Source organism: Strongylocentrotus purpuratus, unplaced genomic scaffold (assembly GCF_000002235.5).
Source record: "Strongylocentrotus purpuratus isolate Spur 01 unplaced genomic scaffold, Spur_5.0 spur5_scaffold_16, whole genome shotgun sequence".
Taxonomy (NCBI): Eukaryota; Metazoa; Echinodermata; class Echinoidea; order Camarodonta; family Strongylocentrotidae; genus Strongylocentrotus; species Strongylocentrotus purpuratus.
In genome coordinates this window covers 10,784,404-10,798,779 of record NW_022145601.1, presented here as the reverse complement: position 1 = coordinate 10,798,779, position 14,376 = coordinate 10,784,404, and the positions used below count along the sequence as shown (strand labels likewise).

At 37.4% G+C, this 14,376-nt stretch overlaps 1 protein-coding gene across 2 annotated transcripts in view; it reads right to left on the bottom strand.

The window, feature by feature from the left end:
• The window catches only part of LOC577129 (pleckstrin homology domain-containing family G member 5), a 76,125-nt gene extending 62,351 nt beyond the window's left edge, over positions 1-13,774 (bottom strand). The window contains exon 1 of one of the 2 annotated variants that reach the window (XM_030986771.1): positions 12,858-13,774. In XM_030986771.1, coding sequence (XP_030842631.1) covers positions 12,858-13,087 — 230 coding nt within the window. In that variant the 5' untranslated portion in view covers positions 13,088-13,774. The remainder of the gene's footprint in view (positions 1-12,857) is intronic. The other variant, XM_030986772.1, reaches the window with a different exon arrangement.
• Between the last annotated feature and the right edge of the window lie 602 nt (positions 13,775-14,376).

The following is a 14,376-nucleotide window of genomic DNA, read 5'->3' as shown; positions in this document are numbered from 1 at the left end:
AGATGAAGTGGCCTAAAAACCAACGTATCCTTGGACGCAGATCCTCCTAGCTTGCTTTACTGCTTCGGTGTCAATCGTCTTGCTTTATGCAGAAGCGACGACTGACGTCTATTCAGGCTTGGATAAACCACAAGCTATATACATTGCTCCCATCTCATTTGAATAAATTATCCTCACTTCATCTCCCCCCAGTGATGAAATCAAGCACAATTTTGTGAATATTCCTGCCGAATAAATTCCCAAACTAGCGTGTTCTCGCGATTAACATAAATGCGGGGGAGCGTGATAAAAGGAAAAGTTAAAGCTGGTTACGTCGTGCCTTCCCTGCTTGTAGCTTTTCACAACTGACGTGAAACAAGTTTCCGCTAGTATGCGATCAAGGTGGCATCATTGTCTGTTAGAAAGCCATTCAAAACGACTCTTGCCAAGTTAGAATGCAGACAGCTGTGCTCAAATCGGGAAATCAGGCATAGCTTTCACGGAAGCACTTTGCTGTAGCAAAAATACAAATTGTATAAATTTTGCCGAGCGGGCTTGGGAGCAATTTGCAAGGAGGATAGCGATGCACAGTCCCGAGAGGAAAAAAATGAATCTTTATGCGTCTCATGCATTCAATTGTCTAGATGAAGAGACGTTTACTCTATAAAGCAAAACGGAATTGATTAAAAAAACAAGACGATAAGCAACTTTTGTCCATCGAGCATTGAATTTAAATCCCAGCTTTCTTGTATTATTGTCAGGAAAGTGATCATTAGACACAGAAAAACACACAAACATCTACAAATACGTCACTATAACAAATTGAAGCTGAAATTGAGTAGTTTTCTTTCGGCCTTAGCTTATCTGAAATAATAGCCAGCCGAGTGGGGTACAAGCGGGTTGTGTGTAGTCCGGCCACCACTCCAGACCAATCAGAAAATTAATGTTTAATCGCGAGTGAGCTAGGCCTCAGGAAAAATTATGAATGACACACTCTGTTATGACTGTTTCTCTAGAGACTCGTCTGAAAAACAAAGTTTGGGAAATTAACTTCCATCTGGAAATAGAACACCCAAAATGCTTGAAATTGTACCCCTTTTGTCAATATATGTCTCCATGAGAAAGGGATTTCAATTCTAGTTCTTGTGTTTTGATTCAGACGGGAAACTTTGCATTTATTGCCACCCACTTGTTTGCATGTTAGGTCGGCATGGTTTACTGGAGAAGAAAACAAGTCATCGTTGGCGAGAAATGAATTAACAGGGTTATCCAACTAGATCATCACCTAAAGAGGAAACGGCCAGTTTAATCTGAGTCATGGTTATATATTATGGCTGGATCAGACCTCTAGCGCTTCTAATTCTCACCCGTTCAATGGATTTCTCTAGGATTCTTTCGAGCAGGTCTAGCCACGGACGCATCGATCACAATCAACTTTCATCCCCGATTAATTTCTGATGATTATATTGACGGGGTCAGTGCAACAGATGGACAAATATGCTGATCGCCCGTGACAACTGCCCTCACTCAGCTGACGATAGTTTGGACTGATCGGTCAAAAGCGGAAGTGGATGTCTAATCAGCTACAAGCTCTGACCATACAAAACACAGCCTTTACAGTCAACAAAAAGACATTGAAGAGTGATTTGTGGGAGCCTAAATTGACCCCTTTCTTGAATGAGTGCCATGTCCACTTATCGTTGTCTTGATCGCAAATAAGAAGGTGCTTCTGATTTAAGTCTGGGTCAGGGTGTCTGTAGTGTTTTCACTTTTACATTTCGCACATTCAAAGCTGTCGCCCCCATTCGAAGGTGACGCATAAAGAAAAAATTAGGGTAGAAAACAAGAGGACCAAAAAATGCTTTCACAAATAAACAAGGCTCATCTCATGGATCAGTATCATCCCACCACTTCTTTCTCTCTCTCTCTCTCTCTCTCTCTCTCTCTCTTTCTGTCTGTAATATACTCCCCCTCATTCTTTATTTTCTTTCTCTCTCTCTGCTTTCACTCCCTTTCTTTTCTCTCTCCCTCTCTCTCTCTCCCACACTCTCTACCCCTCCCCCTCTCACACTATATGTCTCCCTCTCTCTCTCAATACCTGCAAGGCTATATCCACATGAAGTTGTAGAAATAAAGAGGAATTCTTATGCTTTTCCATTCTCAGGCAAGCAGCTGGGAAGGGAAATGAATTAATGGATTTCCAGTCCCGCTGTCCCTCCCTAGCTCTGCCTGCACTAACTCCCCATTCACACGGCCAGAAATCATTGTATACCTATACAATAAGAATTTGATATTTTTCAAATCTGAACGTTGTAGAACGAGATATATGTTTAGGTATCGTTATGAACGAAAAATTCATAAATCATTGAGGACCTCCTTTTGTGTGAATGTCTGATCGTTTGAAAAATTGAATAACTGGGCAGGGCTATTCATGACCATGCAGTGATGCTTGGCCAGCTTTAAACATTTCTTTATACATCATTTCTTTATAAAACGTTTCTTTATACATCGTTTCTTTATACAACGTTTCTTTATATGTTTTTTTACACAATGTCCTTTATATGCTGTTCCGTTATACAATATTAGTATTCTAGTGTGTTCACCATGCACTTGCGCTAAACAACGATTCTTTACAGTCTTCATATGAATGTCCTCTGGTGTGAACAGGCCCCAACTTTCAACCTTTGATAGCTGGCAGCTAGTGCTCAAATGGACAAATCAGAGGATCTTGTGCTACTGATTTCAGTCCCCTCCAGTAATACTTGTCCTATGTCCGGCCAAAATTTCCCTGGAAATCTTGGTCTTGTTTCCAATATATCCTGCTATTTGGGAAATAGCGGGCCTAATTCGTGCCTGTCCGAGCTAGTTTGTAATGAGCGTATTGGTCTTGTGAAGACGCAATTTGAGCTTCGGGATAATATCCAGAGTCTGAAAATAGCGGGTTATTTGGGAAACTCGAGCTGATGAGGACAGGCCTATAGATATGTTTCAGACAGAAAGGAGAAGATGTTCCTTCTAAAGCACTGAAGGATAATCATCCGTTGGGTGCTAATTAACTCTATGTTAAAGGGAAAGTCCACCCCCAAAATAAGTTTGTTTCGATAGAGGCAGAATAATAAGAAAATCAGGTGAGTGAAAGTTTGAGCAAATTCTGAATGAAAAAAAGAAAGTTATGAATTATTGAAGTTGTGATCAATCAAATACAAATTGGCAACTCTGTGATTTATTATACGAGCTCTCCTTCATTTGCTTTGTGCATAATATTCCATAAAATCATGTTTTCTTCGTTATTGATGACGGAATATATATTTGTTCCTTGCAGGGGGAGTATAGAAACATATTTGCAATTATTATATTTAGGGTGCATGTATGGTTGAAATTTTTCTTGAGGGAAAATGAAAATTTTAGATTTTTTTAGTACTGAGCAAATGGAAGTTGAGCTCGCATGATACGTCATAGAGTTGCCAATTTGTGTTTGATTGATCACAACTTCAAAAATCCTAACTTCCTTATTTTTAATCGGAATTTGCTCAAACTTTCACTGACTTGTTTCTCTCATTTTTCTACTCCTATTAAAACTAACTTAATTTCAGGGTGGACTTACCTTTTAAAGTGTATGGGTTAAAGCACTTCTGGCTTTTAATTACCATTGTATACAAAACATCTTACTTCCTGACCGGATTATTTCTCACAAGAAATATCCCTTTACACTTCCTTTTGACCAGATATAAATATCACATTCTTACGAATGTGCTGAAATTTCTTTGAAATGATACACAAGAATATTATTTTTTGAATGATACCAATACTAGCCTAGGAAAATCTTTAACAGGAAATGTACATCGATAATTCATTTCTCAAGGCTGAGGGACTGTAAAATAAAGTACATCTACAGGTTCAAAGTTTTATAAGTGGTCTTGGTTAATTTGCTAACAGAAAAAAAGAGAACAGAGGAAAAGCAATAAGCAACCTTCTCCCTACAGGTACACATACCAATTAAAAAAAAAATCATCTATATTCTTCCAGATTAAAAAAAAACAATTCAACAAATTATAACTTTTTGTTATCAACCTCAAAATGTGAAATATAGTCAAACATGTCTAAAGCGACCGCCCAAGGGAAACACAAAAAGTGGTCCTTGTAGACAGGTTCCTTTAGTACATGTTCAATGAGAAACCCTTTTCAAGGGAAATAAAAAATGAGGTCTTTGTAGACAGGTGGTCACCAAAGCAGGTTTGACTGTAGCATCTTCTATGGCTATGCAAGCCTTCTACATTGAAGAGTTGAAGATGTTTTCAGCACTGATTCAGACAGAGATAATGGACAAATTAATTGCCATTGACATCTCTAATCAGCAACTCACACCGACCCAGCGGAAAAACAAAATTTACCCCCTCAAGGTACCCACAATAAATCACCATTATCTACTCAAGACTCGTTACCAAGGGATTCAAGACTTGTTACCAAGGAGGTCAAGGTAGAGTGAATTTCAGCTATGAATGTCACAATTCTTTTAGAATAAAGATGTTGAGTTGTTGTAATGGAATTCTTTTAGAACTAATTTTGGGCAATGCTTTTAGAGTGAATCTTGTGAGATTCTTTTAAAGCTATACTTCAGTTTCTGTAATGGAATGTTTTCATAGAGAACCAGCTTAAATCAATTGTGATTGTTTATCTTGCAGTAGATAGACTGTTTGAACCTGCAAACTATAAATAAACCAAAAAAATAAAAATAAACCAAAAAAAGAAAAAGAAAACAAACAAAAAAGCACTGCAAAGCACAAGACGTATGACAATTAACATTGAATTTTATACACAAGGGTCGGAAGTAGTGGCTGACTTCATACTTTTTGCTTGCTCAGGTATTAAACTTTTCTTACAAAAGTTTTTGGCAAGAAGCACATGATGCAATAATAACTAATCAAACACACCATATCGCAACAACTTTCCACAAAAAAAAAAAAAATTCAATACCCTATTGTATGCCCTTTAAAATCATGTTCTGATTATGTTATACGTTGTTGTATTGTTCGCGCATTTCAAAAGGTGATGTTTTTGAAAATTCGTAATCGACGCTTTTAAGAGGAGTTTTAGTTGGTATTATCGCTTGTTTACCACAGGATTTACATTATTTTGTTTTTTCAGCCTGCAAAAGAGACAGACTACCTTTAAAGGTAAAGACCAGTTATGGTCATGCGATTGCATTGTGAAAGAAACGTTGTGGAATCGATCAGAAAAGGTTGATCATCTAGCATCTAGCATCTGCAAGGTTCTGGAATCATCAAAATGATAAGAAATTTGGCCCATTCTTCGTAAAGTTACAAGCACTATACACAGAAAGACATATATGGGACTACCCTATATCTCTCACAGACCATGAGAGAAACAAATTTACCAAATATATGAATTAGTAGGCGGTTTCCTGACAAATTTTTTATCATCATGTAGTCAAAACATATTCTTTCACATGATTGGTAATGAGAGCTTCCATTTCATTTTTTGAAATTGGGGCGTTTCCAATACTGGTCTTTACCTTTAATGCACTTCATTATTCTGTATCCTATAACCTGTAGATATGCGAGTATTCCTAAGGGCCTCTGTTCATGCCCACTTTTTTTTCTCACTCCCAATTGTCATTCATTTACATACAAAGTAGTCTTATTTTACGGCAGCATTCTTTTAGATGCTGTTCACCGTGTCTGTTGACGAGTGTTGCATCTGTATGGATTTCCCCTTTTTTAGCCCAGGGCAATCACCCATAACAGAATAACAATAACAGAATGACAATAACAAGGAAAGTTGTGTAGGATGTTAAGAAATTCAGAATAACTCTTTCCTCTTTATCCTGAGTATATGACAAGAAGATGTTCCTAGAAAACAATGTTTTTCTTCACGACTATTTACATCTACCATTAGCTGTGTCCAAGGGGGCCATTACTGCTATTGACAATACACGTACATTAATGTAGTTGTATACTGCCCTCTTGCAGGCAGGGGAGATGATACAGGATTTGAAGACAGATTGACAATTTGAAAACATTAAGGACTTCACAGGGGATATTATGAGAGAAACTGTACTGTAACATTCAAAATGTCATCTGTTTGGAGGCAGTAGGCCATAAGATCATACATTTTCACACAGAATTAACACCCTCCTGCCTTTAAACAGACGATATCATCTAATTATTTTGAATTGAATATACCGGTATAGTACAAATAGTCATGCATCACAGTAGGACACAATTTGACTGCATGGACAGTATCTGCTATGACAGGGGCACCCTTGTACTCTAATGATAGTTCCATGTTCTACCAGTCATTAGTACATCGGTCATATGATATCATCAGTCATATGAAATATGCAAGATGATTAAATATACATACGGTACCATGGGATTCCTCCCTCTCTTTTCTCTTCCCCTCCCCCATCTCTCTCTCTCTCTCTATCTCTCTCTCTCTCTCTCTCTCTCTCTCGCTACATTGATTTTGTCTCTAAGTATCTTTCCTGATTCTGTACATCTTCTCCCCCCCCCCCCTCTTTCTCTCTCTCTCTCTTTGTTTTGGTCCAATATACATGCATTTGTTTTATATCTCTACCCATCTATCATTCACTTTCTCTACATCTCAATCTCATGCCTACCAATGAGATTTTTTTGGTGATTACTTTTTTGTTCCCAAGAGCTTTTACCTCCACATGATGCAAATTGAATTCTCTAACTATTTGATCACTCTCTTCCGCTATCTCTCAATCTTTGTATCCTTTTCTCAATTTCTCCATCTATATTTGTATGCGTTGTAGTTGTACAATACTGCTTCGCCACCTCAAACCATCTCTCTATCTCCCGCTTCCCGGCCCCCTCTCCCCCCTCTCCCTCTCTCTCTCTCTCTCTCTCTCTCTCTATCTATCTCTCAATCTTCATATCTTCCAATCCTTCCCTCCGCCTTTCCATTTGCATCTCTAACCATTTGTTCCTTCATTCACATGCCAACTTCCCAACTATCTCCCCCTCTCTCCTCTCCTTCTCCACATATTGAAACTCACCATCTCCCTATCCTATAACAATTTTAAAGGCTCTTCTAAAACAATAAAAGAAACTCTTCTTCTTGTCATAAGATATTTTAATTCATCTCGTGAGTCTGGTACAGCAACTCCTTGATTTGTCTGGGTGAATTACCATCATTCCAGTTTGAAAGGCTAATCAGAAAGACAAGACACAGTTTGATTAAGCCGCGTAATTACTGATTAATCTAAACGAGTTTAATAGGACCCAAATGTCCCATTCCCCCATGCTTTAATTAGGAGCCGTGTCTGTATGTAGGGAGTGCACTCCGTCCGTTCGGTTCAGCTGATGAGGAAACCGGTAACCTAAATGTTTAATTCATAATCTCTACAGTACAAGGGTCTTTCACACCACTGACGGTTTTAAAGTGTGTTTAATCATCATTGTTTATATGGTCCCTAAAGTACATTGTGGAGCAACTTATATTTCGAGGGGTCAGTGACAAAAAGACGTAACTCTATTTTGGCCACTTTGAGAAAAATGGTTTATGTGTCACTGAGCACTTGGGCCTGAGTTAAGTCTATGTTTCACTAGCCATTGACTTCAATGGCGCGTTGGATGGAGTTAAGTCTTTGTGTTCCCTGGAAAGCCCATATTTTTCTGAACATTTTGATATCAAATACTCAATTTGGCAAAATATGGAGTTTACCTTTGTGTCACTGAACCCTCAGTTTGTAACTGCAAGGAAAAGGCACTAAATAAAATATTCTATGGATTGAAGAGCAGGAATGGCATAGATATATAAGCTGAATTAAAAATTATCTCCATCATTTGTATAGATAGCATATAGACATTCCCATGGTTGATGTTGCTACCAGCTGTTTTGGACAAGAAGGCGTTAACTCAAATACTTTGACAAGGAGTTAATGCCCTTCTGGCTCCGAACAGATACTCTGGTTTCGAACCATTATACAAAATACTATCTGTTTAGAGCCAAAAGGCCGGTATCTCTGTTTTAAATAATTTTAGATAATACCTTTATGGCTCTAAATAGACAAAAATAAAGTTTAAATCAATGGATTACAATGAATGCGCTATTTTTGAAAACTCAGACTAATGGAAACACACCTATTGAGCAGGGAAAAATCCCTTTCACAAGAGCAAAATTGGGATGATGATTTGAATCAATATGCAATACTTGTTTTGGGTGGTTGGCTCAAGTCCTCCATGCCAAATTAACCTTTAGAGCAGCTCACTCGCTAGGAAGAAAAGCCCTACCTAACTAATGAATTTGTAAAAGTTTTGTTCTAAATGATTTATCTTTAATACTGATAGGAATAACTAAATGAAGGAAAAAGTAGATTTAAACATTTTTGTTTTCTTTTTAAAAAGTTTGACATCCTCCCCTCTTATACCAAGGTAGTAGAAAGAATATTGTTACTTTAAAAACACCTCATCCCGTCATATTGAACAGCACTTCAGTCCACATTATTTTTTACAAAGATAACTTTGTCCGTTCAGAACCATAGGGTGTTAAGTCATATACTTTGACACATAGTTAACTCCCTTCTGGCCCACAACAGACGACTTATTTCAGCCGGGAGGGCGTTAGTACCTAAAAACAGAAGTAAAGCCCTTAATTCTGGCTCCAAAAGATGATGATCCACTCGAGAAACAACAAATTACATGAATTTGCAAACTGCACATGCACAGTCCAAGTCATTTTTTTTTACTCACCTTGGATATGCCAAGTCTAATGACACAAACTATTTAAAAATTCCTGACCATAACCTTGATATCCAAATATACCAAACACATTGTTTGTCATTGTATTTTGTTTGTATAGTGCTTAGAAACTTTGGTGGAAAGCGCTTTATGAGCACCGTTTTAATATCATTATTATTACTAGGCATAATTAATAACCACTCATTCAGGTTTGATCAAAATCGAATAATATTATTGCTATACGTGTTTGTTTTTGCTACTGATACTACGTGGTTGGTTTTATTTGTTTACTCACGTAGTACGATGAAGGGTTCCGCTATGACACTGTCAAAACATCCGTGTATTAAAAAAATGATGTGATTATGTCTACTGATCCATTGAATGGTTTTGTTGAATAACCACAATTAAACTAAACATATATATATATATATATAGTTGGCTTGTTTACAATTAGGGAGTTACCTATTTAATAGTTTAGTTTCACATTAATTCACCAAGCTTCAAAATACATATTGAAGAGAGATGTGATAATAGAAAATGAATTAAAATGAACTTGATGAATTGGTCTGTTTGGAGCCAGTAGGGCGTTAACTCATATAATTTGAAAAAATGATGTGATTATGTTTACTGATCCATTGAATGGTTTTGTTGAATAACCACAATTAAACTAAACATATATATATATATATATATATATATATATATAGTTGGCTTGTTTACAATTAGGGAGTTACCTATTTAATAGTTTAGTTTCACATTAATTCACCAAGCTTCAAAATACATATTGAAGAGAAAATGAATTAAAATGAACTTGATGAATTGGTCTGTTTGGAGCCAGTAGGGCGTTAACTCATATAATTTGACCCAGAATTATTAAACACTACTTTGGTTCTGTACAAACAATTTCAAGTATATCTACATTAATTAGTTATCTCTTTGTTAGAATTTTGTTACACTTATATATATTTCTGATGTAAATGTCATCTAAACAATCACCTTTTGTTGAGAAAATCATTCAAGCATATCATTGTTTCTATTTCATAAAAAAAGTATCAAGTGAAAGCACAAATATAAAGTTTAAGCCCCTCTACTTATAGCTACTTGCGCCCTCTATATAGCAAACAATGCCTAATCGGTGCCTGTTGGTCCCCATGATGCCCTTTTTCTTATGTTAGTTGAGAGCTGATTTGATGAGATAACCATCTGTCAGTGACCTTGCAGAGAGGTCTAATTCCCCTGACCAAACTAGTACAGACGGGCTTTAAAAGCTATCCTTTTCTTTCTTACACTATTAATTAGAGGGTACATTAAATGTCTGGCAGAGGAATTGTTTTCATGGGCGTGGGAGGCTAGTACTGAACAGAGTTCTATTTTTGCAATGTCTTACAATCCAATCGGCCCAAATATAGCTACCAACGACACTGAATGGTTTGGCTACGCAACAAAACAATCTTTATTGAAACAATAAATCAGCTCTGTGTGATAAGGAAGGGAGTGTCTTCACAAAAGATTAATTTTATCTACAGGTATCATATCACCTTTCTTCCTTCTTGGCATCCAATATCATTAATCCTACAGATAAAAATATCTTGAAATGATTTGATTTCCTTTCTTGGTATATCACAAAGGGTTTAATTTCCTAATATTGAAGAAAAAAACGAAACAACAACATCAAACCACTAGCATATTGGCAACTGCATGTATATGCTTTTAGATATTAAGAGTAGCTTATGATAACAATTTGTTTTACACAAATGAGCAGGGCTTTTTACTATGTAGTACCAGGGAGTTGGAATGGACCTTTGAAAAAACCTGTAACGACGACAATAGACAGCTCTCATATTAAAGATAAACTCCAGTACTGGTAAAAAAAAAAAAAAATTCTCACAGAATCAAACGAAACTTACACTGAATGTTCAAGATTACAAATAAATAACATGTGCCAAACAATTTTGGAAGAAAATGTATACTGGCTGAGTAATGAGCATAGAAAGACAAGGAAATCAAGAAAGTACTAGCCCCGACACCATGTGTGTTGTCCCATATATAGCTTTCTATGTGAGTGCTTGTTACTTTACCAAGACTCGGTCAAATTTATTATGATTTTGATGACTCCAGAACCTTGCAGTGCACATCAATACTTACATGCTACATGATCAACTGTTTCTGATCCTTTCCACACCTTTTCTTTCACAATGCAATCGCATTACCAGTACTAAAGTTTATCTTTAATATTTTAAACATGTAACAGCATTGGATTTATATCCTACTGAACAATGAATAATTATTATCATGTATACCTTTGATTTGATTCATGATGGCTCACAATGTGTGCACCATCTCCACTCCAAAGGGAATATCTTTACCATAAATTTGTCGCTGTTTTCACGAAGTGACGGCAGTGAAAAAAAATTGCATCCACTTTGCGTTACGATTTTCCTCACTACCGTCACTTCGTGAAAACAGGGACGAATTATGGAACGTACAGTGCATTATGATGGTAAACAAGAGGGTCTGGTTTGACAGACTACTTCAACATAGGTGGGGACATGGGACATCCCTGTCTATCCTCACAGTTCAATTAATCATAAACCAAATCCTGAAAGTTTCTTGTCATTTATCAAGGATTTGGGAGATGCTTCACCGCAGGTAAAACGATGGGGAAAATTAGGTCATTCATGTGAGAATCCGATGATGGAAATGTCTATTTTTAGTGACTATGACATCACTCTTATATAAAACGTTATTCTTATATAAAGCATCCGCAATCTATTTTCACTCACAGTGATATACATATTTCACTAGCACCTGGACAATATTTCTTTCTCTCTTAACATTAAAAACACAAACATTTTCACATACTTTAAGAAGTATTCAGTCTTTAATTCTTGTTGCTGTGAAACAGCAAAATCAAAAAGGGAGGGCGGGGGTATCTAGATCACTGAAATTGTGATTTGTAGACTTAAAATCACACTCTGCCAGTTTATTCTTTGGCCATTCATTTTCTTCTTTTTCTCATTGAGGGTGGGGATTCTTGCTATTTTGTGCATGTGTAGAAAACATTGGATCCAAGATCACTGGTGTTGAAGCCACATTAGCATAAATCAGTGAGCAACGCCAATATCCAATACCTTTTTCCACATTCACTGATTTCATAGTTTTAGTGATCGTTATATGCGATATGTAAGCGGCCTATAACCTTCATGCTATAGGGGTCTCGATGGGTGACTCAGTGTAATGAAGGCTCATGACAATTACTATATAACTGTCACTGCCTAATGAGAACTCAACTATCTCTCCCTCTCTCTCTCCTCTCTCTCTAACTCTTCCTCTCTCTCTCTCTTTCTCTCTCTCTCTAACTCTTCCTCCCTCTCTCTCTCTCTCTCTCTCTCTCTTTCTCTCTCTCTCTCTCTGCCACTGTCTGTTTCTCTCTGTCTCTGTCTCTCTCTCTCTATCTCTGTCTCTCTATTTCTCTCTTCTAGATATGTGAAAGCTGAAGAGAAATTAAACAAGTAATACAATAATGATGAGTGAATCTTTAATTTTGGACTGGTCACTTGTCTATTATGTAATTAATTGGCACCAATTTAATCTCCAATAGTTTTGTACACTAAAACATCATGCTTTCTCTTTGACGAAAGTAACTTTTTCCTCAGTGCCATACTCACAACATCACATAGTTATATGTCCTCAACTAACATTAAAATAATCATGCACAGCAATATAACATTTAAAAGAAGAAAAAATTCTTTCTTTTTACTTGTTATCATGTTGAATATTGTACAGTGCCATGTGTAGCAAATCCTGTCCAAGTGTTTCATTTGTGTGCCATGCTTATTACACAAAACATAGCAAAAGCTTTCTCCTTAAAACTTAAACAGATATTTCAAGCAGAATTCATCAGTGAAAAACAAACGCAAACTTTGAAATAGTACGGCTGAATTTTTTTTGTGGTTTTATTTGTTGGTAAAAACTAAAACTTTATGGCATTGAAAAGGATAAATCATAATACTGACATTGCTTTCTTTTCTGGTAGCAAACATGTCACGTCACTCATGTATCACTCAACGAAGATGTTTTACCAGAGGGGCATGCCATGGTGTCTGTGTAACATCCATCTACCCCTCAATCTACAAATTAATAAGTTTTTACCTTTGAATGATATCCGTCATACTTGTGGACATCGATGAAAACATGCTCTGTCCGCATGTGCACTGGCATCGGCACTTCTGCAGGTCGATGTCCGAGGCGACTCGCTTAAGCCGATACGCCGACACGGAACGATGTCCTCTCGCCGAAAGGATACGATCGCGATCCACCACAAAACGCTGGTTGGGCTCCATGACTGCAATGTGTTTTTTCAAGAGTGTCCAATTCTTCATTCACAGCGACGTAATCCAAAAGTTTTGTATTCCAAATGTGCGGCACACGACCATCCAACAATTAATATGTATCCATGATCATTGTATGTTTCACAGTGATTTGACTTATTCCATGGCAGTGTTACAAGTTTACCAGAGCATGTTCCTTCAAGGTATAAGCTGGCTAAGACGTCAAACAGTTGATTTCTCGCTGTCTTTCATATATCACCCAGAAGGTTATATATTTCCATGTGAGCGCACAGTCTGAGGTGTTAATTCATCTACAGAGAGGTTTTAGTCCACATGACTTCCAATGGTACAGTAGAAAGTGCAAACCTGTTTGAATTAATATAATCCTGTTTGAAACACTCGCTCTCGCTCTCTGGAATAGCGAGGATCGACAGCCAGTGAGCGAGTTTGAGGTCGTAATATTCACAAGTCTCTCAAGCAGAGAGGGGAGGATGCCTCATCGATCAAATGACATGCAACAAATATCATCATCCTTCCAACGCAAAGAGAGATGAGTAAGAAACGCATCTCTCTTTGGAAAATGCACTTAACATCCCAAGGTTCAAAAGCAAGAAGGGCACTGAAAGCCAACGAACACTTTGCGAGAAATGTAAAAAGAGTGGTGATCCAACCTTTGCTCCAGCAACAACTGCTTCAGGCTTTAATTTTCTGAAGTATAGGGTTAGGGTTGGGGTTGCAATTAGGTTTTAAGTTAGGTTCAGAGTTATGTTAACAGTTATGTTAACAGTTAGGTTAAGAGTTAGGGTCAGGTGCGATGTTGGGTCCAGGGTTGAAGTTATGAATTGGGTTAGTGTAGGAAATAACCACGGAGCAATTGTTGCAGGAGCAAATGTGTCGAACAACCAGAAAGACAAGTCTCCGTCTCTGCTTTTGAGGTCTCTTTCTTGGTCTCCACCAAGAGAACCAATGCAAAATGAAAGGAATCACAAAATTTCCTCCTGTTCTTGGCTTCGCTGGAGATCCTGTGAATATACAGCAACCACAAAATTGGAAATACACCAACTATCATACAACCACCTCGACTTGAAAAGATGTGATCTTGTACTTCAACGGCAAGAGACACACAATGTATCCAAATTAAAGACTCCTTCAGGTGCATCCCCCTATACAAATTTAAGTTCGTCGCGAACTCGTATTATGCTCGTGGTAAGCTTAATAAGATCGTTTTTTAGGCTTTAAGCTCGTAACACGCTCCCAGGACGCTTGTAACGATCTTACAAAATCTTGGCGAGCTCGTGCACGAGTTCGCCACGAGCTCGTGGCGAACTCGCGGGTAAACT